Below are 23,798 nucleotides of genomic sequence, written 5' to 3'. Positions count from 1 at the left end.
ATTGGCAAAACAGACTCCATGACTAAAGGTCGTGAACGTGCCGCGTCAAAGAAGGTAGGGACGGTGAAGATGCAGTCGGGAGCAAAACGGACGCTGTGGTGGGTAGGGAGCTGGCAGCAAGGAGGAGGGCAGAAACCAGGTTGCCCAGAAACAGGGAGGACGAATCCCAGTAATACTTGCTTTTGAAAGCGAGAGGGGCCAAATTTCCTAAGTTCTTACAATCAGTAGGACTTAAGGCCCGGGATTTCAGTAGGCTTGGGAGAGCCCGAGGGGTGTTAGGAAGCAGAATCCCCCTCCTAAAAGATGTAGCGTGACCAGCAGCCCGAGCAGGTGCAGTGTGGAAACAGTAGATGGAAAAACAGTGGTGGCAGCTGGGAGGGAGCATGGCTTGCTCAACTCAAGAGTGTGGCCTGGGGAGACAGGGATCACAGGGAGACCTCCCTGGGGACAAAGCTGACAGGCATGCTTTCTCTCCCCTGCCCCCCAGAATAAAAAATGGCCACCCGTGGGAATCAGCAACCTAAGTTGCTTGTACCAACACCTCTCCCCACCCTCCACCATGTTTTGGCAAATCCGTCCTTCCCAGTCGTGCTCCCCTTAGTCCCAGTGCTGTGGGCTCTTCCCCTAGAAGACCAACACAAACCTGGTCAACTCCTGACCCGCACATTTCGTGGGACCTTAGTTCAGGTGCACATCTCATTTCCCAGGTGGACCACCCCTGCTCACAATAGGGGCACCAGACTACTCACAATAGGCAAATAGGCAGAGAGCCTCTGCAGACAACTGGACTGAAGGAAGAAGTGGCCAAGACATCGCAGCAGGGCACACGTAACACAGGAGACATTCCCCGAAGCTGCAGGCCCTGGGGTGCAGGGGACCCTGTACTTCAGGGCACAGTAGGATTTCTTCATAAGGCTGTTACTGAAAAGAGAAAGAGAAGTAACCGATTCTCCTAACACAGAAACAGACATAGAAAGTCAGGCAAAATGAGAAGACAGAGAAATATCTCCTAAATGAAGGAAAGGACCAAACCACAGCAAGAGACCCGAGTGAAACAAGTAGAAGTGATGCTTGGTGGGAGTTCACAGTAATGATAATAGTGATACTCACTGGACTCGAGGAAAGAGTAGAGGACTTCAGTGATATCCTTAATGCAGAGATTAAAAAAAAAAAAGACCAAGAACACAATAAAAATAAAAATGCACTGGGGAGTAAATAGGTGAGATGAAGTGGGGGGAACAAATTAATGATCTGGAACACAGAGTAATGGAAAGTAATGAAGCTGAGCCAAGGAGAACAAAATTATGCAACTTGAGAATAGTCTTAGGGAACTCTGACTCCATCAAGAATAATATCATGTGCATTATAGGGATCTGAGAAGAAAAGAAGAAGAGGAAGAGGAAGAAGAAGAAGAAGGGAAAAGGGAGCAGAAAATATATTTTGAAGAACTAATAAATGAAAACTTCCTGAGTCTGGGGAAGGAAACATACCCAGATTTAGGAGGCACAGAGATCCCACAGAAAAATTCAACCAAGAGTGATGCACACCAAGACACAATTACAGTAATTAAAATGGCAAAAAGCAGTAGAGAAAAAAAATTAAGGGGCGCCTGGGTGGCTCAGTTATAAGCACCCAACTCTTGATTTTAGCTCAGCTCATCTCATTGTGAGTTTGAGCCCTGTGTTGGGCTCCCTGCTGACAGCGTGGAGACTGCTTGGGATTCTCTCCCCTCTCTCTGTCCTCCTGGCCCCTGCATGCATGCTCCCTCAAAAAAAAAAGCACTAAAAGAAGAGCATTATATGCACGGGAACAGCAGAAGGCTGTGAGCAGATTTTTTTCTAGCAGAAACTTAGGCCAGAAGGGAGTGGTATGACGTATTCAGAGTGCTGAAAGGGAAACTTCCGTAGCCAACGATACTGTATCCAGCAGGATCATCATTTAGAATAGGAGGAGAGCTAAGAAGTTTCTCAGGCAAAAACTTAAGAGTTCATGACGGGCTCAGTAGCCAGTCCTGTAAGAAATCGTAAAGGGGACTCTGAGTGGAAAGGAAAGATCATAAGGGAGAGCATGAAAAGTAATAAAAACCCCCAAACAGTAAAAATGAATATTTCTGTAAAAACCAAAGGATTCATATAATGATGTAAAATATGACACTGTATACTTAAGATGGGAGAGCAGTAAAGAATGGGTTTAAACTTAAGTGACCATCAATAAAGACTGCTACATGCAGAGGATATATGCAAGCCTGATGGTAACTACATTCAATACCCATTAATAGATACGCAAAGACTAAAGAGGGAGGAATCCAAGTATATCACTAAAGAAAGCCAACAAACCATGACAGAGAGCAAGAGAAGAATGGATCAGAGAAAATCTATAGAAGTAACCATAAAATAAGCAAGAAAATGGCAACAAATATGTATCAATAATTTCTTTGAATGTAAATGGACTAAACGTTCCAATCAAATGACGTAAGGTGATAGAGTGGATTAAAAAACCAAGACCCATCCGTATGCTGCCTACAAGAGACTCCTTTCAGACGTAAAAACACCTGAAAATTGAATGTGATGGGATGGAGAAACTTATCATGCAAATGGATGTCAGAAGAAAACTGGGGTAGCGATCTCATATCAGACAAAGTAGATGTTTAAGACAAAGACTGTTATAAGAGACAAAGAGGGACACTATATAATAATAAAACGGACAACCCAACAAGAGGATAGAACAACTATATGCACCCAGTGCAGGAGCACCCAAATACATAAAAGTTAATAACAAATATAAAGGAAGTTACCGATAATAATACAATAGTAGTAGGGGACTTTAACACCCACTTACATCAATGGACAGGTCATTGAAACAAAATCAACAAGGAGATAGTAGCTTTGAATGACACACTGGGCCAGATGGATTTAACAGACACATTTAGAACATTACATCCTAAAACAGCACAATACACATTCCTTTCAAGTGCATTTGGAACATTCTTCAGAGTAGATCACATATTAGGCCACAAAACAAATATCAACGAATTAAAAAAGGTCGAAGTCATACCATGCATTTGTTTCTGACCACAATGCTATGAAAGTAGCAAGTAACCACAAGAAGAAATATGGAAAGAGCACAAATAAATGGAGGTAACGCAAGATGCTACTAAACAATGGGTCAACTGAAAAATAAAAATAAAAAATTACATGGAAAGAAGTGGAAGTGAAAACACAATGGTCCAGAATCTTTGGATCCAACAAAAGTGGTTCTGAGAGGGAAGTTTATAGAAATACAGGAGTATCTCAAGAAGCAAGAAAAATGTCAACCTAACCTTACACCTAAAGGAGCTAGAAAAAACAAACAAAATGGAAACGCAGCTAATGAAAGACAATAAAGATTGGAGCAGAAATAAATGATGTAGAAACTAAAAAAACAGTAGAACAGATCAGTGAAACCAAGAGCTGGTTGTTTGGAAAGATCAACAAAATTGATAAACCTCTAGCAAGGCTCATTAATAAATAAAAAAAGGACCCAGGTAAACAAAATCAATGAGAAAGGAGAAATAGCAGTCAACACCACAGAAATACAAACCATTTTAACAGAACGTTGTGAAAATATATATGCCAAGAAATTGGACAATTTAGAAGACATGAGTAAAAATTTCTAGAAACATAATCTACCAATACTAAAGCAGGAAGAAATAGAAAATTTGGACAGACTGATTACCAGCAAGGAGATTCAATTGGTAACCAAAAAACTCCCCTGTAAAAAAGTCCAAGACCAGATGGCTTCACAGGTGAATTCTACCGCTTTTAAAGAAGAGTTACTATCTATTCTTCTCAAGCTGTTGCAAAAAATATGAGGGGAAGGATAACCTCCAAATTCTATGTAGCCAGTATCACCCTGATGCCAAAACCAGATAAAGACACCAGGAAAAAAGAGAACTACAGGCTAATATCTCATTAATACAGATGCAAAAGTTCTCAACGGAATATTAGCAAACTGAATCTAGCAATACGTTAAAAGAATCGTTCACCATGATCAAGTGGGATTTACTACTGGCATGCAAGGGTGGTTTGATATTTGCGACAGAATCACTGTGAAACATCACGTTATCAAGAGAAAGAACAAAAGTCATATGATCATTTCAGTGGGATGCAGAAAAATCATTTGACAGAGTATAACATCCATTCATCATAAAATCCCTCAACAAAGTACGTCTAGAGAGAACATAACTTCAACATAACAAAGACCATATATGAGAAACCCACAGCTAATATCCTCAGTGGGGAAAATTGAGAGCCTTTCCCCTACGGTAAGGAACAAAACAAGGGTGTCCATTCTCACCACTTTTATTCAACATAGTGTTGGAAGTCCTTGGCACAGCAATCAGACAAAAATAAAAAGACATCCAAATTGGTGAGGAAGAAGTAAACCTCTCACTATTTGTAAGTGACATGATACTATTCCTAAGACTCCACTGAAAAGTACTAGATTTGATAAACGAATTCAGTAAAGTTTCAGGATATAAAAGCAGTGTACAGAAATCTGTTGTATTCCTGTACACCAATAATGAAACATTGGAAAGGGTAGCTAAGAAAACAGTCTCATTCACAACTGCACCAAGAAAAATAAAGTATCTAGGAATAGACTTAACCAGAGGTGAAACACTTGTATTCTGAAAACTGTAAAACACTAATGAGAGAAATGGAAGATAATGCAAAGAGAAATGGAAAGGTTCCATGCTCATGAGTTGAAAGAACAAAATTGTTAAAATGTCCATCCTACCCATAAGCTATCTACACATATAGTGCAGTTTCTGTCAAGGCACCAATAGAATTTTTCACAGAACCAGAACAGTCTAAAATTTGTGAGAAACCACAGAAGACTTCAAATAGCCAAAGCAGTCTTGAAAAAGGTAAACAAATCTGGAGATACCACAATTCCAGATTTCAAGTTATATTACAAAGTGATAGTCATTAAATCAGTATGGTATTGGCATAGAAACAGATACATAGATTAGGGGAACAGAACAGAAAACCCAGAAATAAACCCACAATTACATGGTCAGTTAATTTTTGACAAACCAGGAGAGAATATCCAATGGGAAGAAGACAGTCTCTTCAACAAATAGTGTTGGGAAATCTAGACAGCAACATGCAGAAGAATGAAACTGGACCACTGCTGTACAACATATACAAAAATAAACTCAGTGCATTAGGGACCTAAATGTGACACCGAGACCATCAAAATCCTAGAAGAAGAAACAGGTAGTAAGTTTTCTGACATTAGCCATAGCAACGTTTTTCTAGATACGTTTCTAGAGGGAAGGGAAACAAAATCAAAAATAAACTTTTGGGACTACATCAAGGTAAAAAGTTTCTGCACAGTGAAGGAAACAACAAAACTAAAAGGCAACCTATGGAATGGGAAAAAATATTTGTAAATGACATCTGGTAAGGATTAGTATCTAAAATATATAAAGAACTGATATAGCTCAATACCCAGAAACCAAATAATACAATTAAAAATTGGGCAGAAGAGCTTGGGTGGCTCAGTCAGCTAAGCATCTAACTTTGGCTCAGATCACGATCTCAGGGTTCATGGGTTCGAGCCCTGCACTCTGTCGGGCTCTTTTCTGATGACTTGGAGCCTCGAGCCTGCTTTGGATTCTGTGGTTCCCTCTCTCTCTGCCCCTCCCCTGCTTGTGCTCTGTCTCTAAAAAATAAATGTTAAAAAAATATTTGGGCAGAGAACATGAACAGACAGTTCTCCAAAAAAGACATCCAGATATTCAACAGACACATGAAAAGATGCTCAACCTCGCTCATCGTTAGGGAAATACAAATCAAGACCACGATGAGGTATCACCTCATACCTGTCAGAAATAAAAAGCACAGGGTAAAATAAAAAGCACAGGAAACAAGTGTTAGAATGTGCAGAAAAAGGAACACTCCTGTGCTGTTGGTGGGAGCACAAACTGCTGCAGTCCCTGTGCAAAACATTACGGAGGTTCCTCAAAAAGTTAAAAATGGAATTACCACATAACCCAGTAATTCCACTACTGGGTATTTACCCAAAAAGTATGAAAACACTAATTTGAAGGGGTGCGTGCCCCTGACGTTTATAGCAGCATTTCCAACGATAGCCAAACTGGAAGCAGTGCAAACGTCTGTCGACTGAGAAATTGAGGAAGATGTGGTAGAGATACGCAATGGAATATTACTCAGTCACCAAAAAGAAGCAAATCTTGCCATTTGAACAACATGGGTAAAGACGTACAGAGTATTATTTTAAGTGAAACAAATTAGAGAAAAATATGTGATTTCACTCCTATGTGGAATTTAAGAAACAAAGCAAATGAGCAAAGGGAAAAAAAGACACAAACCAAGAAACAGGACTCTTAAGTATGGAGAACAAACCGGTGGTTACCAGAGGGGAGGAATGGACGGGATGGAGATTAAAGGGCACACTTATCATGATGAAAGAAAATTGTATACATACATACATATGTAATTTTTGCTGACAGTTGCAACTTTATTCAAGATGTTCGTAGTTTCCTAAATTTAGGACTCTTCTCTAGAAAAGAAACTTGCAGGGCAGTTGTTACAGATTACAGGTTTATTCTTAGAAGATCACAAAAGTGTTTATATATTACATTGAATGAGTACAAATTCCTTGTACATGGTAGGCTTGAAATGGATCAGCTGTTTTTTGGAAATGGCAATATGCCATTGGCAATGGCAATGCCCGAGCGGTAGTGACAGGACAGGTAGGGGCCACAAGGTCCCTCATCATTGCTGAGTGAAGATTTGAAAGGGGATAGCAGAGCTGTAAATATCTGGGGAGCTGTTGCCAGAATTCACAGACTTCACAATTCATTTGGCCCTCGAGCAACAAGCGTGAACTGTTTGGGTCCTCTTATACGCAGATGTTTTCCAATAATTACAGTACTGTACCGCGAACATGTTTTTTTCTCATGACTTAAAAAAAAAAAATTTTTTTTTAACATTTATTCATCTTTGAGACAGAGAGAGCACGAGCAGGGAAGGGGCAGAGAGAGGGAGACACAGAATCTGAAGCAGGCTCCAGGCTCCGAGCTGTCAGCAAGAGCCTGACACGGGGCTCGAACTCACGAACTGAGAGATCATGGCCTGAGCTGAAGTCAGATGCTCAACCGACGGAGCCACTCAGGCGCCCCTCTCATGACTTCTAATGACATTTTCTTTAGCTTACTTTATTGTAAGAATATAGCATATGATGTAGGTAATGTATAAAATGTGTTAACTGACTCTATGTTACTGGTAAGGCTTCCAGTCAACAGTAGCTATTAGTAGTTAAGTTTTTGGGGAGTCAAAAGTTATATGTGGATTTTCGATGTTGCTGGAATTCAGTGTCCCAACCCCAGTGTTGAAGGATGAATTGTAATAATAAGAAATAGGAGGGGTGCTTCATTGGCTCAGTCGGTTAAGCATCTGACTTCAGCTCAGGTCATGATCTTATGGTTCATGAGTTAGAGCCCTGCGTTGGGCTCTGTGCTGATAGCTCAGAGCCTGCAGCCTGCTTCAGATTCTGTGTCTCCCGTTCTCTCTGCCCCTCCCCGGCCCACGCTCTGTCCCTCTCTCAAAAAGAAAGAAACATTAAAAGAAAAAAAATAAGAGCTGTTCTTTTACATAAAGATTGTTGCCTGGCTGCAAATCTGGAAACACAAGGCAAGAAAGTATGAGCCTATCGGAGCGTGATTGCAGCCTGGCCTTTCTTGGGGGGTTATCACTATGTGTGTACAGGACTGAAAGAGTGGCTCTTGTACTGATCTTTCCAGCTGGCTGTACAGACCTTTTTGTGGCTCAGTGTACTGTGGTTTGAGAACAGTGGCTTTCAAATATACTGGATCATTCCACAGCAAAAAATACCATGTTTGGCTCAGCATACATATGTGGAGCATGTATATATACGCTCCTATAAATAACTAAAATAAAAGCTTAGTAAACTGACATGTATTTCCTTTTTTCAATGTATGGCATGCCTGCATGCTTACAATTTTTTTTTTTATGTTTATTTTGAGAGAGGGGTGGAAAGAGAGAATCCGAGTAGGCCCAACACAGGGCTTGAGCCCACAAACCATGAGATCACGACCTAAGCCGAAATCAAGAGTTGGCTTGATTTCAGACTCGACCGACTGAGCCATGCAGGCACCCCAAAACTCTTTCCTTTCTGAAAAACTTTTTTATCCATGGATAAGTGAATTCATAACCTGCTTGTAAGTTCTAGATAAATGGAATATATCTTTGTCCATTTATGTGTATAGGTAGCTACAATAATGTGTATATTCTCTGTTTAAATAAATGTTAATCACACCAAGGATCTGTGACCGCAGTTTGAGAAACAGGAAGTCACAGATTACTTCATAATCTGGCAATACCTTTCAGAGGTAGAAATATATCACCTCTGTGTCATGCACATAGGCATCGTAAACGTGCAGATAGGCACAAACAGATGTTACGGCTTTGGTTTTGAAAGATTTTGGTCATGTCTCAGATATAAAAGTGAAAAGAATAGTTGGACCCAGATTGTGTTTTTGGCAGCTGGACTAAGTTCAGGTTACTTGCTCAGATGGCCAAAGAGTTTACTAAAGACTTTTTATTTGTGTGCAGTAAAGGCCCTTTTAGAACAGTTACGGAAGTCACATTGTGTTTTAGGAGCTTCTGCCTACCAGTCCAATAGCACTCCATTGTCTCCCAGAAGCTAGGGCATCCACCGGCCTCTAAGGGTGCCCCTTAAGGTGGACTTCCTTGAAGCAGTTTCCCTGCAGTGGTTGTTAAATTCCAGATTACCCGAAAGTTCACCTGTTTTTCAAGAAAGGCGGAAGAGCCTGGTCCACGGGCCAGGTGGGACCTATTTGCCTTTGGCGTTCCTGAGATGTCCTGTGAGGGGCCCGAGTTTCCAACAGCTGTTCCAAATCTCTGGGAGTCACGTGTTTCCCCCTCTGAACAGAATGGGTGACTTAAAGTTTCAACAAAGGGCAGTAGAAACCAGGAAGCAGGGCAGAGGCTGAAAGCAACTGTTCATAGGTCGGTTGGAGAACTCAGAAGCCGGAGAGACTTAAAATTCTAGGGAGGAAGCAGGGAACTCCATGGGCTCCAAGGGCACCAGCACCTCTTTGCTGTCTGGCTTGAGTCCCTGGGAGCCTTCTTTGCCTTCCGTTCCCGACACCTGAAATGTCAAAAGCTCAAACTTAGCTGAGGACGACCAGTGGTCATAGCAGTAGCAAGTAGAAGTTTATCGTGCACACACCGAAACCGCAGTTTGCAAACTGGGAGACTCAGGCCAGAACATGGAGTGAGGCTTACGGGGCGTATTACAGAGATGCTTCTCTGGTGATAGAATGTTCTTAAGTGATAGCGAATTGGTCAGTGGTTCACGTTTTGCTTTTGATTTCCAGAGACACAATTAAGAAATGACCCAGGCCCAGTCTGTCTTGCAAAATAATCTAAACTAAATTTTGCCTGCATGACTAACTGGTTCTCTCTGCTCCGGGAACCTCCAAGGCGCTTTGCTGTCTGTCCTTGATTTTACAATGGTTTTCTGCCAGTTTTTCTGTTAGGTCTTATCCTTCAGAGCATAAATAATGCTGACAGCTGTTTTAGTTTCCATTTAGTAATTACATTGATTTCTGTACCCTTCCCCCAGCTTACTTTCAAGTATGATTTTTGCGGGGTGCCTGGATGGCTCAGCCGGTTAAGTGTCCGACTTTGGCTCAGGTCATGATCTTGTGGACCGTGGGTTTGAGCCCCGCGTCGGGCTCTGTCTGGCAGCTCAGAACCTGGAGCCCGTTTCGGATTCTGTGTCTCCCTCTCTTCTGTCCCCCTCCACTTCTCGTGCTCTCTCTGTCTCTGTCTCTCTCTCAAAAATAAACAAACATTAAAAATTTAAAGTATGATTTTGCAACTCCAAGTACCTGGCAGCTGTGTGGGTCTGCTTTTTTCTTTATTTGTTGTTTCTGCCAGTTTTTGTCTCCTTGCGGGCTAGTTTATATGTGTGCGTGCGCGTGCGTGCACATGCAGTACCTTCAGGATTGTTGGGAATAGTGTGGAGTCTGGACTGGTATTCTAGGGAAGATTTATGCTCGCTTCTGCCAGGCATCTGAGGGGGTGGGCAGTCTGGGCTCCCCTCAGCTCAGTTTTAGGAGCGTAGATGTTCCAGTCAGATGGCACTTCTCAGCCTGGAGTCCTGCCATCCCCCAGTTCCTGAGAGCGATTCATGATCCTGGCTCCCAGCACCCTTGGCTCCCGGCCCCCCCTCCCCTTGCTGGTCCAAGGTAGCCCTCGGGCTCTGGTCTTCGGCTCCTTGCCTTGCAAAGCTGTCAGCCTTACAGCTGCCCCTCGACACTCCGCAGTTGCTCTCAGGGACCCAGGCTGTCCCGGATGTGGGGTTTCCCTCCCTAGACCCTGTTTCTGCGTGCTGCTGTCCAGTCCTTTACTCTTTTGAACATGGGCTCCGTGTGTGTGTGTGTGTGTGTGTGTGTGTGTGTGTGTGTGTGTGTTTTCAGGCTGTTGTCATGGAAATCTTGAGCCATACACAGAAGTTAGGAAAACAGCGGAAGAGAACCCTGTCTCTTGGGCGCCCCTCCAGTGACCACTTCCTGGCTTCTGGTATGTCCACATGTTCCAGGCTTCTCGTAGACTTCCTACACCTGACCTGGAAGTGGCCCTGGTTCCTCATCGTTCTCGTTGGGGTATCTAGATTTCTGTGATTTTCTAGCTTTCAGGAGAATGTTCTCGGTGACTAGTCCCTCCCCACCAGGACCTGTTCATTCTCTCTACACTACCTGCGCATGGCCTTTAAGGGATTCAGAGGTGCCCCATGCCCATGGTTTATACAGGGGTGGTTGTGCTGTGGGCCTGTTGGCAGTCTGCTGCAGCCTGTGGATACCTTCTGGTAGCATTTCTGAATACGGTAAATAAAGTAGAGGGTATCGCAGTAGAAATCAGTGATATTTAAATGGTTATAAAACTATGAAAACAAATTTAACAGGTAAAATTTTTTATTTTAGGATACTTGAATGATGGCTTTTGATGCTCTTCAAAAAATAATTGAAGGTGGTCTTTGACATGTCTTCCTTCATGTGTCGATCAGCAGATCATCGGAGAGCAGTGTAGACCTGCGTGTCCCTGCAGCACAGCCTGGCGCAGCAGCTGCGCAGGTGAGGTCAGACGGCACAGGCGAGGCGCTGCCTTCGCTGCAGCCCCCAGCCCCCTGTGGCTCTGACCAGCCAGGTACAAATTTGGGGGTTCCCACCACCCGCTTTGGTGAGTCACTGCAACATCTTGAAGAATTCAGGCGAGCGCCGTGCAGGCATCCTTCTTCTCACTGAGTGTCCCTTCTTTGTGCCGTGCAGATACTGTGTTCTTACAAATCGAGGTCCTTCGTCTCCCTGAGTGTCCGTCCCTTCCTCGTGTCGGGCAGATACTGTGTTCTTACAAATCGAGGGCTTGTGGCGGCTCTGCTGAGTGAGCACCGCCATATTTGCTCACTTCTTGTCTCTGTGTCCTCTTTTGGTGATTCTTGCAGTATTTCAGAGTTTTTCTTTGTGTTTGTTATGGTGATCTGTGTTCAGTGATTCTGACTTGCTGAAAGCTCAGATGATGGTTAGCCGTTTTTTGGCAATAAACTTTAAGCGGAGGTATTGTTTTTTAGATATAATGCTGTTGCGTACTTAGTGGAGTACAGTATAGTGTGAACGTAGCATTTTTATGCGCTGGGGAACAAAAGAGTTCTTTGACTTCTGGTTGTCTGGACGGAATTTGCAGGATCTCCCAAGGTGTGCCTCTACTCCTGATTACAGTTCTGTTAGATCCAAATCGGGACCAGCCTTAACTAGAAACCCACAGGGTGAGGTCTGGGAGGGTCTGAATGGGCAGCTTGGAGTTCTCTTGGGTGGAGTCAGGAGCATCGCCTACTTTGCCACTGGTTGTGTAACTGTTCACGGGGTTGGAGCACTGCTGACCAGGGAGTCCAGCTCTGCGTCCCGAGTTTTATTGGGGTTCCTTTATGTAAGCATGGTTGACGGATCGTTGGCCATCAAGTTGAATTCGACACCTAGCCTCTGTCCCTGGAGTTGGGCTGCCATCATGGGATCGGAGCTCAGTCCTGTAGTGACATGGTTGGTCTTTCTGGTGTGACCAAACCCATTCTCAGTCACCTTGTTTGCATGAGTGATCAAGGGGTCACCATGAATCACAGAGACTGCAGAAGCTTCAAGGATTTAAATGTATGTTTGTTTTAGAGAAAGAGAGCAATAGCGTGTGCAAGTGCTTGAGCAGGGGAATGGATGAGAGAGAGCGAGAGCGAATTCCCAACAGGCTCTGCACTGTCAGCACAGAGCCTGACAAAGGCTCATTCCCACAAACCGTGAGATCATGACTTGAGCTGAAACCAAGAGTCAGACGCTCAACTGACTGAGCCCCCTAGGCGCCCTGAGAAGCTCCAGGGATTCAGAGGAAGCCTCCCTGGAATTCGGACCAGGGCTGGCTTGGCTCCTTGTCTTGCAGTGTTACTGGTTCTGTTTTCACAGTTGGAGGAGCGCTGACCCGGCAGCCAGTCTGCTCTGGTCTGGTCCGGTCTGGTCTGGTCTACGGCAGCCACGTGGCATAATTTAAAGTGTTGATGAGCTTACAAGCTACTTTGAGATCTGCAGCACGTGCAGCGGGATGGACAGATAGCGTCCTGCTGAGGAAGTCCTGGGTTCTGGTCACACTGTGTTCGTCACACGCATTCAGGGTGGACTGAGGTGCTTTCAGGTGAAGGTTAGCAAAGTGAAGACCGACATTTCCCCCGTCCAGATTCATGACACCTGTGCATTTGTCTGTGCTTCAGAGGTCCCCGGATTGGAATGTGGTGTTTGCGTGTGTAGTGATTTAGCCCATTCATTTTGCCTATATTGAAATGTGAGAGTTTGGGGCTCTGGAGGCCTTCAGATATCCCTCAGTGTTCTAGCCAAACGTTGGGTGATTCACGGTGGCTTTATTCACTTTGAGCCTTCTATTTTAATCTTGAGGTTTGAGTCAGGGGGACAGACAGCCTGCACTAGAGGCCTCTGTAATGTTGTTTAGTGCCATGCATTGGACTATCTAGTAAATTCTAGGAAGTAGATTTCCAGTCAACCTAGGAAGGTTCTGAGTTGTACTCCTCTGGGTTTCTTTCCATATTTACAAAGTCTAAAACTAAAACCGCTGGTCCTTTTTCTCTCTTAACATTCTATTGCGAAAATTTCTGGGCATATAGTAAACTTGACTGAGGTTGAACATTAATCTGTTTTTAAAAGTCACATTTTAGAAAGTAAGTTACAGACCTTTGAGCACGTACAGTAAATCTGTGTTGTCGCCAGTTCCAAACTTGGCTTTTCGCTTCCCTCTACTGTTCTTTTCCCCAGACTTTTTAAATGAAATTTTCTAGACACAGAAGAGTTGAAACTGTAGCTGCGTTATGTCGTATGCACACCCTTCTTTGAGGCCCATTCGCTGTGTTGCTGCACTAACATTTTTTGTGGAGCCATTTGAGAGCTTGCAGTAAATTGCAGACGTCGTGACGCTTCTTACGATAGGAATATTTTTCCTTGTAACTATATTGTAACTAAGAAAATTACTTCATTTCTTTTTTCAGGAATAGAATTTAGTGATTCATCACTTACATAAAAGTGTTCATCCCAACCAGTGTCCCCCTTAATGCTCCTCACCTCTTTAGCCCATCCCCCCACCCAACACCCTGACAGCAACCCTGTTTGTTCTCTTTAAGAGTCTCTTATGGTTTGTCTCCCTTTCTGTTTTTATCTTATTTTTTGTTTTGAAAATAATTTCTCCTTTAATATTTAGACTCTTCAGAATTTAGTGGTATATCATTTTTCACATAAATATTTGTGGTAATACACACTCCTCCTGTCTGTGTTGACCCATTTGTAACAACCTCTTTAAGACCGCTGTATTTTGGCCACTAGTGCTCCCGTTTGCTTTTCCAGTAGTGGTCCAGGTGTTGGGACCTAACATCTTTGCTTAGTTTTGGAGATGTATTTCTTTTTTTATAAATAGCACTGTTGGGTGGTAGCAGCTGGCAGCAAATAGTTTGATAACTTAATTTCTATTATATGTTTATTATTAACTATATCTGAAATGTTGAAACAGTCATTTCTTACCCTTTTTGGAAATAGGATATAGTGTCATTGATTTTTGTGGTGTTTTCTCTTCCTTTATGGAAACAGTCTATATGTTTATTGTTAAAGTAGGAGGTTTATCTTAGCAGCGCCCCTTGCAGTCTGAATGACCGTGAGGCAAGCTACTTTAACTTCATGCTGCAGTTTTTAAGTTTCTAGAGTAGTGTGGTCACTGTGTGTGCCTCTTTGGGGTTGTGAGGCATCTGGGCAGGTGCACGCACAGCAGTGTGTTATCCGTGGTGTGTATCCTGGGACATTTATTTTTCTGTGAAACCGTTTGTGACAATTGTGTGGTACCCTTTATGATTATTACAGAAGGAGAATTTTGAGTTTCAAACCTAATTAATGGCACATTTTATTTATTAACAAATTTTTTTTTTAATGTTTATTGTTAAGAGAGAGACACAGAGTGCGAGCGGGTAGGAGCAGAGAGAGAGGTTGACACAGAATCCGAAGCAGTCTCCAGGCTCCGAGCTGTCAGCAAAGAGCCCGATGTGGGGCTCGAACTCACAGGCTGTGAGATCATGACGAGCTGACGCTTAACTAAATCACCCAGTTGTCCCCTAATGGCACATTTTAAAGATTGTTTAGCAAAATTGCAAGACTGGAGAGTTGGCTGTATTTAGTAGAGATGGATTTGGCAAAAGAAAATCCAGAATTTTGTCTTCCCCAACTTCTTATTAAGAAAATTTTCAAATTAAATAAAAGTTCAAAGAGTAACATTAGCATGCCTGTCAGATTCAGAAATTTGTAGTTTGCTGTTTTCACTTTATCCTATGTATATTTCATTTTCTTTTCCTGAAGTATTTGTAATTCCCTTGCGGATATTATAGCTGTCTGCCTCCAAAAATCTCAGCACGCATTTCCTGAGGTGACTGTGCTCGAGTGCGCCCGCAATGTCACTGGTGTGTGCTCCCACGGTGTCCTCCACCACGCCCTAAGAGTCCTGTTTACATTTCTCCACTTGCCCTAAGTGTCCTGTACAGCTTTCCCTTCCAGACCGTGTCCTCGGGGTTCACCTCTCTGGCTGGAAGAGTCCATGGACGTTTCGGAGGGTCTGGCCTGCTTGTCTTGCGGGCACTTGAGTGTGGCTCCCGGGTCACCTGTTTACTGTAAACTGGAGATTGGTCTGGAGGCTGGGAGGTGTGCCTGTTTGCGTGGCCCCTGCAGGGATGTCCTTCCCGGCCGGTCTTCACCCCGCAGTGCCAACATCTGCCAGGCCTCTCCAAACCTAGCACCGCCTTTTCTCTGTCTTTTGACAGAATTTTCTGTAAATACTTGCAAGAAACTTTTATAATTCCCAGTCTCCTAGAAATAATGAGATTTTCCTGTCTCAGCAGGTAAAGTTTTTTAAAAAAAGTTTTTCTGCAATTTGTCTTCTTTACTAAATTAATTACGTTGGAGTAACATAATAAGGTAAAGGTGGTATGTTTAAAAGTTTTTTTTTTTTTTCCCCCAGTAAGTTTTGCCCTTTCCAGTCAAGAGTGAGATTTTGTTTTAGGAAAGTTTTTTGAAGCATCATACGGTGAGTGTGGGGACAGCACAGTGTTCGTGTGAGTGAGAGCTCAAGAGTGTGCCTCTTTTGCTTGGGCTCTCTGTTTCTGGAAAAGATTAGGCAGTTGGAATATTAACTGCAACTCAGAAAAGGGAGAGGACTTTGATCTAAAGTCTTGCTTTCTTATGTTCAGAAAGCTCCCTGTGTAGCCTTCCCCCACCCCGCGGCTGTGCCTTGCACGTTTTAGAGGAGTGACGCTCATCCTGGGGACCGCAGCGGGGACTGGTACCAGGAGAAGCTCGGACGTGCCCGTGAGGAGGGCGCACTTGGAACAGGAGCAGGCTTGGTCTCCCATGTTGCGGAACCAGTGTAGTGCACCGGGCTCCGACCTGCTGATGTGTGCACGGTACAGCGTTCCCTGGTCTTCGAAGTGATCTTGTGAAGAGCAGCAGGGGTCCGGTGCTCTCCATTTGGGAAACGGTACTTCGGGTGAGGGGGGAGCAGATGGGGCAGAAGGGAGCAGGGGGCGCCAGTCAGGGTCAGGTGGTGGCGGGAGCAGTCCTCTCTGGTGTGTGGGGGGCGTCTCCCTAGCAGGTGGCCACTTGCCCGCCCAGGCGGGGACTGTCGTTGGATGCTCACTCCAGGTAGGAGATTATGTTTGTTGGCCTTGCCTGATGGCTTACGATGTGGGCACCGTAGGAGGGGGCTGGGTCAGGGTTTGCCAGGAGAGCGAGTGACAAGACAAGAAGAGTAAGGAAACGGAGGAAGGCAGGGGAGGAGCTGTCGTGGTGGATGTCCGAGGAATCAGAGTAGTGAGGAGGGCACTTAGTCCCCGAGGAAGACCGTGGACAGTGGCACGGTGGTGAGGTCACGGAGGGAGGGAATGGTGGCAGCCGGAAAGCGTGGGTGGGCGTGTCCGTGTGACGGAAGGGGACGATCGAAGGTGGTTGAGGATGTTGTGGTTCTTGGTGATGAGAAGGTGCGGGCTGTGACGCTGGAGGCGTGGGGGCTGGAGGGGCAGCTGTTTTGAAGCGATGATGTCCAAGACCTGAGGGGTGAGCTGCAGAGTCCTTGTTGCCGAACACGGAAGAGGAGAGTGGGCCCCGGGTCCCCGGGTGGCTGGAGGACCGGCTGGCAGGGGCTTCGGCCCCGTGGGCTGCATTCGGCCTCCTGGAGGTGGGCGGGGTCCTGCAGGGCGGGGCTGTCATGTGACAGTTGCCAAGGGAGCCGGTGCTGCGGGCGCTGAATGAGGTCGGGGAGCAAGGCTGAGCGGCTGAGAGTGGACTCTGGGAGACGGGTGGTAGCCACTTGTCGGGCAGCCTTGGGCAGCGAGGCGGGCAGAGCCCGGAACCTTAGAGGAAAGAGCCTCGTCCGGAGACGGGTGCTGTGTCCTCGCTGTGTGTGCCACCTCTGTCCTTCCTGAGCCCCACACAGTGAGCACAGCCTGCAGGGTCCCCCAGTGAATTAATTCTCAGATCCTGTCATTTTTGAGTCTGTCTTCCTCGAATAATGAGAAAGCTTTATATTAGTTAAGAATTTTTAGCAGTAAAATGGACTCTTCTCTCCTCCACCAATTAGGCTTTTTAATTTTATTCCATTCTGTTGCATTTTTGTCTCTAGAAAATGAATTCAGCGTGGTCTTCAGTTAAACCTGTGAACACAGGGCTGTGGTTGTGCGCGTGAGGACTGAATACGCGAGAGCCGAAAGCAGTCCTGTGCGTCCGTGCAGTTTGCAGTAGACGCTCTCGTGGTCTGGAGAATGCGTGTCCCCACACGAGTTTCGTGCAGACTGACCCTGCACCGGAGTCACATTTGGTTTGCAGGATAAGCTGCTTCCCTAAGATGACTTGACTGTCCCACGGGTGCAGAATTTGCTGGTCCCTTCCTCTGGTTTCTGGAAGCCTGAGGGGCCTAAAGGGCACCGCCGGCTTGTTGGCTGTTCTCTTGCCCCGGCGGCCGGCCTGCTGACCTGGTGCCCAGCTGTGCTTCGGACCTGAACTTGACTCCTGTGCTGCCCCTGCTCCGGCTGTCCTGGCGCCCTTCCTCCCTGTGACTGCCACCCCCTCACCACCTCCGTGGGCTCGGTCTTTGTGTCCCGTTGAGGAGACGGGCCATAGCAGTGTCTGTGGTCACTGACGCCCTAGCGTCCGCCTTTTACTGATCCTGGCAGCAAGGGGGTGTCGGGGTAGGGTGAGGGGCAGGTGCACCCTCCGCTGCCTCCCCCGTGTCCTCCGCTCGCGGGTCTGAGGAAATCAGGCTGGTCGCTTCTGGGCGGGGCACTTCATAGCTGACGTCGTGTTTAAAATTTTACGTCAGCTGGCGGCTCGCTTGTGTGGATGCTCTAGTAACGAACTATTACTTCGCTGTTTTTACAGAGTCCTTATGTTCACACATGTCTCTGCTGAACTTGTAAAAGAGGCACTTGGATGATGGACTGAAAGGAACGTTGAGAGTCCGGGAAAAGTTTCAAATCGGAGAGTTTTCAATTTTCACCCTAGTCCGGCAGCTGTGCTGCTCACGTACATACAGATGAATGAAGACCCCATTCGGGAAGACACCTGGCCAGCGGTCCAGAGCGGATGCAGGTAGGCGGGGCGGCCCGGCGTTCTCCAGTCAGCGTGCCACCGTGGGGACCTGCTCGGATGCGTCCGCACGGCTCCGAGGGTCGGCTGTTCTTCCAGCCCCGTGACGGCCAGTGTTTCGTACACCTACGTGTGGAAAAACAGGTTCCTTGTTTGAAAGGCAGGGACGAAGCTAGTATTTTTCTCCGCGGTCTTTCGCCTCCCGCAGGTTGGACCTCCAGCAGATTCGCCAAGTGAAGCGTAAATACCCGCTTAATGGGGTTGTAATCAGGAGAGGATTTGTCATTTCTTTTTGAAGAAAGAAGTGAAAGGGGTTTGACTAGAGGAGTAGGAGGTTTAGGGTGTTTGTAGTAGTTTTGATGAAAAAAGCTTTTGTATGTTGATTTGGAAGAACTTTATTGGAATGAAAGGGATGGAAATGAAAGAGATATTTAATGGAAATTACTTCCTACTTTGGTGGCCCGCAGTTCGTGCAAGTAGAACAGAAGGTTAGACTTTGCGTGATTTTTACCCTCCCCAGAAACCAGGATGATACAGGGCGCACTGTGAAATAGTTAAGTCCTGCTTAGGACCTGAGCTCTTCTCCATGCCAGAAATAAGTCTGTCGTAACATTTTAAGATTCTTTGATGAATGAATCTGAGAATCATGCTAGCAAAACTAATAAACCTACAGAATGGTTGCTGTTTGATTTAGAACTGTTCCTTGTTTTTATTAACTATAGTGTTTGGAATTCCTTTGTAGAAGAGCCACCGGGATTCACATTTTTAAGTACCCCTTTTCTTTTATTTTCGTTTCTCATTTGTGAAGATAATATGGATTCCGGTGTTCGGCATTTGTCAGTAGGATTACTTTGGCCTGAGATGACAGACTGAAGTGTCAGCCATCTGCCGGTGTGTTGTTCAGATCCGGGCCCTCGCGGCCGCGTAGACACAGGTGCACGTCGCGTCTTCTCGAGCCCTGGTTCTTACCGCCTAAGCAGGGGTGTGTTGTGGTGTGTACCTGCGGAGGTTCTGAGGACGAATGAATGAGCTCGTGTGTCGGGGCGCAGTTGGGTGCCCGGCACACTATAGCTGTTCTGTGGAAAAGCATTGTTATTGTTGATCATGGAGTTTACAAGAAAATATTTTTATTTTAATTGCGAGAGTTGTTGTCAGGTGTTTTGTTGATCAGTGAAACCTCCCGTGTTTCTGCCGTTTGAAACAGTAATTCATTTTCCAGGGTTCTTTTTATGCATACCATTCCAAATTCAGCACTCCTGTCTTCTTCCTTGATTTTGAAGTCCTTGTCAGGTGGGAGAGCAGATTACAGCGGTGGGTCGCGGGGTGGGTCGCGTGGTGTAAGTGCCCCAAGGATCTAAACCGAGAGAGGCTCTTGCTCTTAAGGGAGAGATTGTTAATCCTAGCCAGTGCTTTGATCTTGTGTTTTTCTTACTCCTTGGCAGTTTTAAGAGTGTGTGGTATAGGCTGAAGACAGAGTGGGTACTCTGTTCCAGGTGGCCCGTTAGATACGTTAACATGAGACCGTGGAGTCTCTTACCGTTCCCAGCTGTTGTGTGGTGGTGTTCGATTTTGGAAAATTGCCGATCCCTTGATCAGTATTGTTTATAAAATTGTCTTCAACCATTCTTCCCATTAACATAGACCAAGACTCTGTTGCTTTTAAACTCCTATGTCAGTTATGAATGTGCCCATTTACAAATAAAGAAAATTCACCCAAAAGGGGGGGGTTCTCTTTCTCCTGCAGCAGGAAACCCAGGTAGGCCTTCCAGGGTCGGTACGGTAGCTCAGCTGTGACCATAGGCTGCTGCCATCTCAGAGCTTACAGCTGAGAACCTCACCGGGTAGGGCCTTTCTCCTCCTCTGTGGGCCTCTAGGGAGCTGGACTAACCCGAAGGCCCCCAGAACAAGTGTCCCCAGAGAAACCGGCATAGCTGCAGGGCTCTCCTGGTGAAGTCTGGAACTTTGGTGTGCACACTGGCTGACTTCTGCATTGCATTCCTGGAGGCCTTCCTGGGGGCGGACCCAGGTTCAAGAGAGGGAGCCAGTACTGTGCTTGATGGGGGGAGGGACTGGGGGGGGGGAGGAATCTGAGGTCATGCCTTAAAATCCCCACAGCAGTAAATAGATCAGTAGGCGGTTCCCAGTTCAGGGATGTATGTTTGACAGAGCATGGGTGATCAATAACAATTTGAAAGTTGAATATTTGTGTGCTCTTTATGTATCTAGTTCAACATATTAGGGATTTCTATTTTTTTTTTTAATGTTTATTTTTGAGAGAGAGAGACAGACTGAACATAAGCAGGAGAGGGGCAGAGAGAGAGGGAGACACAGAATCCGAAGCAGGCTCCAGTCTCTGAGCTGTCAGCACAGAGCCCGACGCAGGGCTCGAACTCACGAGCCATGAGATCATGACCTGAGTCGAAGTCAGACACTTAACTGGCTGTGCCACCCAGGCGCCCCAGAGATTTCTATTTTAAAGTAACTTAGGTTTATCTGTGTAATTTTGTTGGAATTTAATTGGTTACTAAAGTAGTAATTTATGTACACCTAATGACATTGGACAGCAAGTCCTATTATGTACTGTACTGTTACATATATATAATTATATATATACATACTATACTATTTTTCATGTGTTTTTTTCCCCCTAAAGTCAGGCTCCATTTTTTTACTGGTTTATCCAAGGTTTCCATTTTTCTCCTTTGTGACATAGTTTAATCATTCTGATAGGTACAGGGAATGGTAATGATACATAACCATGTACATAATGCTCAGATTTATTTAGCAACTACTTTTGCTCTGTTTAATTAAAATAATTTTAAAACTTTGATTTTACTTTTATCCAGTTGATGAAAATTCATTGTTGAAAATGTCAAGTAGCGCCAAAGACTTCTAACAAAAAGCAGGCCCTCTATTCCTTCTGATATTTACCTTAAGTGTTCGTTAATACTATGCGGAGACAAATTTCTCTGGATTCTGACAGTGCTGAACCAAGTAAGGCAGTGCGATGACTTTTTTTTTTTGGTACATTTTATTTTCCCTGGAATTTAGCCATTTCTTAATTTTTTCATATTTGCTTAAATTTGTTTGCAACTTGGTCTCTCAAACCATCCAACAGCTTTATAAAACTCCGTGTACTGTGCCATGTGGCCAGTGCCACACATGGCCCATCTGTCCGTGGATCCCCAGAGACTCTTCTCGCACTTTCAGCTCTGTTGTCATCTGAGCCATGGCCTCTAGCTGCTGGTGCCCTGTCGTCCTTGGAACTCCCATTTTCATCTCTGTAGCAGGATCCTCCTTGTTTGTGCTCGCTGTGCCTCCGGTGTTGGTGTGTGCTCTTGCCTAGGAAGAGGCTGTGTGGCCTCAAGCAGCTTTCGGAGTAGACTGCGAACGAGTTGGTGGTTAAAGTGGCAGGTGGAACGTGTCGTTTATTCATACTCTCAACTTTTCTGCATGTATGAAATTGTCTCTGATACGGTTTTCCAAAAGTGCACCTAGAAGATGAGGTTCTTTCTGAGACCCTGCATCAACATTGTCTTCATGCTGCCCCCGTGCTGGCGGGGCCCAGGATTCTAGGTGGAGGTCACTTGTCATTCAGAATTCTCCAGGCATTGCTCCGTCTCTGGCCTTCCAGATCTCAATGCTGCCATTGGGAAGTTGGATGCTGTTTCCAAACCTGTCTACGTGTCCAGTGGTCTTTGCCTCTCCTCTGGAAACTTCTGGACTGCTGCTTTATGTGCTATGACCTGTACTGCAGTGAATGTCCAGTTGGGTCTTTTTCACTTGGTGACATTTTCATTCGGTCCCCCCACGGGGGTTCAAAGATCCTTCCGATGGTACCCATCCTCTCTCTCTGGCTTTATGCACCTTGGATGTTTTGCTTCTCAGGTTGACTTTTTTTTCCCTAAACTTTGCCAATTATTCATTCCCATTTTTTCATTCTTAGGAAGTTACTGACTTTATTTCCCAGCCTTTTAAAAAGATTTCAGTAAGGGGCGCCTGGATGGCTCAGTCGGTTAAGTGTCTGACTTTGGCTCAGGTCATGATCTCGCGTTCATGGGTTCGAGGTCCACGTCGGGCTCTGTGCTGACAGCTCGGAGCCTGGAGCCTGCTTCCGATTCTGTGTCTCCCTCTCTCTCTGCCCCTTCTCCACTTGCACTCTGTCTCCCTCTGTCTCAAAAATAAAAATAAACGTTAAAAAAAAAAAGATTTCAGTAAGCATTTTAAATTTCTAGGAGCTCTTTTTTGTTCCGTTTGCTATTTCATAGATGCAGGTAGCTTATACTTCTGAGGCTATAAATTGCATTTTTTAAAAAGTATATTTTTTAAAGTTTATTTATTTGAGAGAGAGAGCATGCATGCACAAGGGAGCAGGGGAAGGGCAGAGAGAGGGAGAGAAAGAATCCAAGCGGGCTTTGTGCTGTCATTGTGGAGCCTGACATGGGGCTCAAACCCACGAATCATGAGATCATGACCTGAGCCAAAATCAAGAGTTGGTCACTCAACTGACTGAGCTATCCAGGTGCTCAATAAATTGCATTTTTTTTTTTAATTTTTTTTTTCAACGTTTTATTTATTTTTGGGACAGAGAGAGACAGAGCATGAACGGGGGAGGGGCAGAGAGAGAGGGAAACACAGAATCGGAAACAGGCTCCAGGCTCTGAGCCATCAGCCCAGAGCCCGACGCGGGGCTTGAACTCCTGGACCGCGAGATCGTGACCTGGCTGAAGTCGGACGCCTAACCGACTGCGCCAACCAGGCGCCCCTCAATAAATTGCATTTTTAAGAAGACTTTCTTGGGGGCACCTGGGTGGCTCAGTCGGTTAAGCATCCAACTTCATTCAGCTCAGGTCATGATCTCTGTCTCTCTCTCTCTCTCTCTCTCTCTCTCTCTCAAAAATAAAAATTAAAAGAAAAACTTTAAAATGACTTTCTTGAACTAGCTTGGCCTGTTAGGAATGTCTTTGTGTTGATTTGCTTTTTAGTCTGTTTCACCTGGAAGTTTTCCTTAAATCTCTTAAGATCCGAGGTGGATCCTCTAGCAAGGCACAGAAAAGTTGTTTGGAAGCTGCATAGGTAAGGGAAGTGCTCTCTCTTGAGCTTATCACTTTTGCTCAGCAGCAGGGACAGGGTCTTCTTGACAGCCTCCCAGGAAGATCTCACAAGAGGCAGAGCTCCCACAGGGAGGAATGAGTGAGGTGGCAGGGCTGGGAGCCCTCAGTGTGGTGTGGACGAGATTGGTGAGGGTTCCTGATTTGAACAGGTTGCTGGAACAGACATGGGTCTTTGTCTTTGGGAAATCTGGGTCCGCACAAAGCTGACCGCTGGTTACAGGCACATCTTGGAGGCGTTGGAGGTTCTGTTCCAGACCATGATAACGCGGATGTCCCCGCAAAAGAAGTCAGATGAATGTTCTGGTTTCCCAGTGCATATAAATGTTACGTTTGCACTGTGCAATAGTCTGTTAAGTGTGCACTATGTCTGAACAATGCACCATAGTGTAATCAAAAATGAGTTTATTGCTAAA

The 23,798-nt window shown here is 45.2% G+C and overlaps 1 protein-coding gene across 2 annotated transcripts in view; it reads left to right on the top strand.

Moving 5' to 3' along the window:
- The window catches only part of SPIN1 (spindlin 1), a 75,979-nt gene that overhangs the window by 18,638 nt on the left and 33,543 nt on the right, over positions 1–23,798 (top strand). For both annotated transcript variants that reach the window (XM_040449553.1, XM_040449552.1), the window contains exon 2: positions 18,065–18,274. In XM_040449553.1, the coding sequence (XP_040305487.1) occupies positions 18,219–18,274 (56 nt within the window). In that variant the 5' untranslated portion in view covers positions 18,065–18,218. The remainder of the gene's footprint in view (positions 1–18,064; positions 18,275–23,798) is intronic.

The sequence above is a fragment of the Herpailurus yagouaroundi genome, unplaced genomic scaffold (genome assembly GCF_014898765.1).
Source record: "Herpailurus yagouaroundi ecotype Mexico unplaced genomic scaffold, PumYag 199, whole genome shotgun sequence".
In the NCBI taxonomy this organism is placed as follows: Eukaryota; Metazoa; Chordata; class Mammalia; order Carnivora; family Felidae; genus Herpailurus; species Herpailurus yagouaroundi.
Note: the sequence above shows the minus strand (reverse complement) of the source record. Positions and strands in the feature narration are given on the sequence as shown.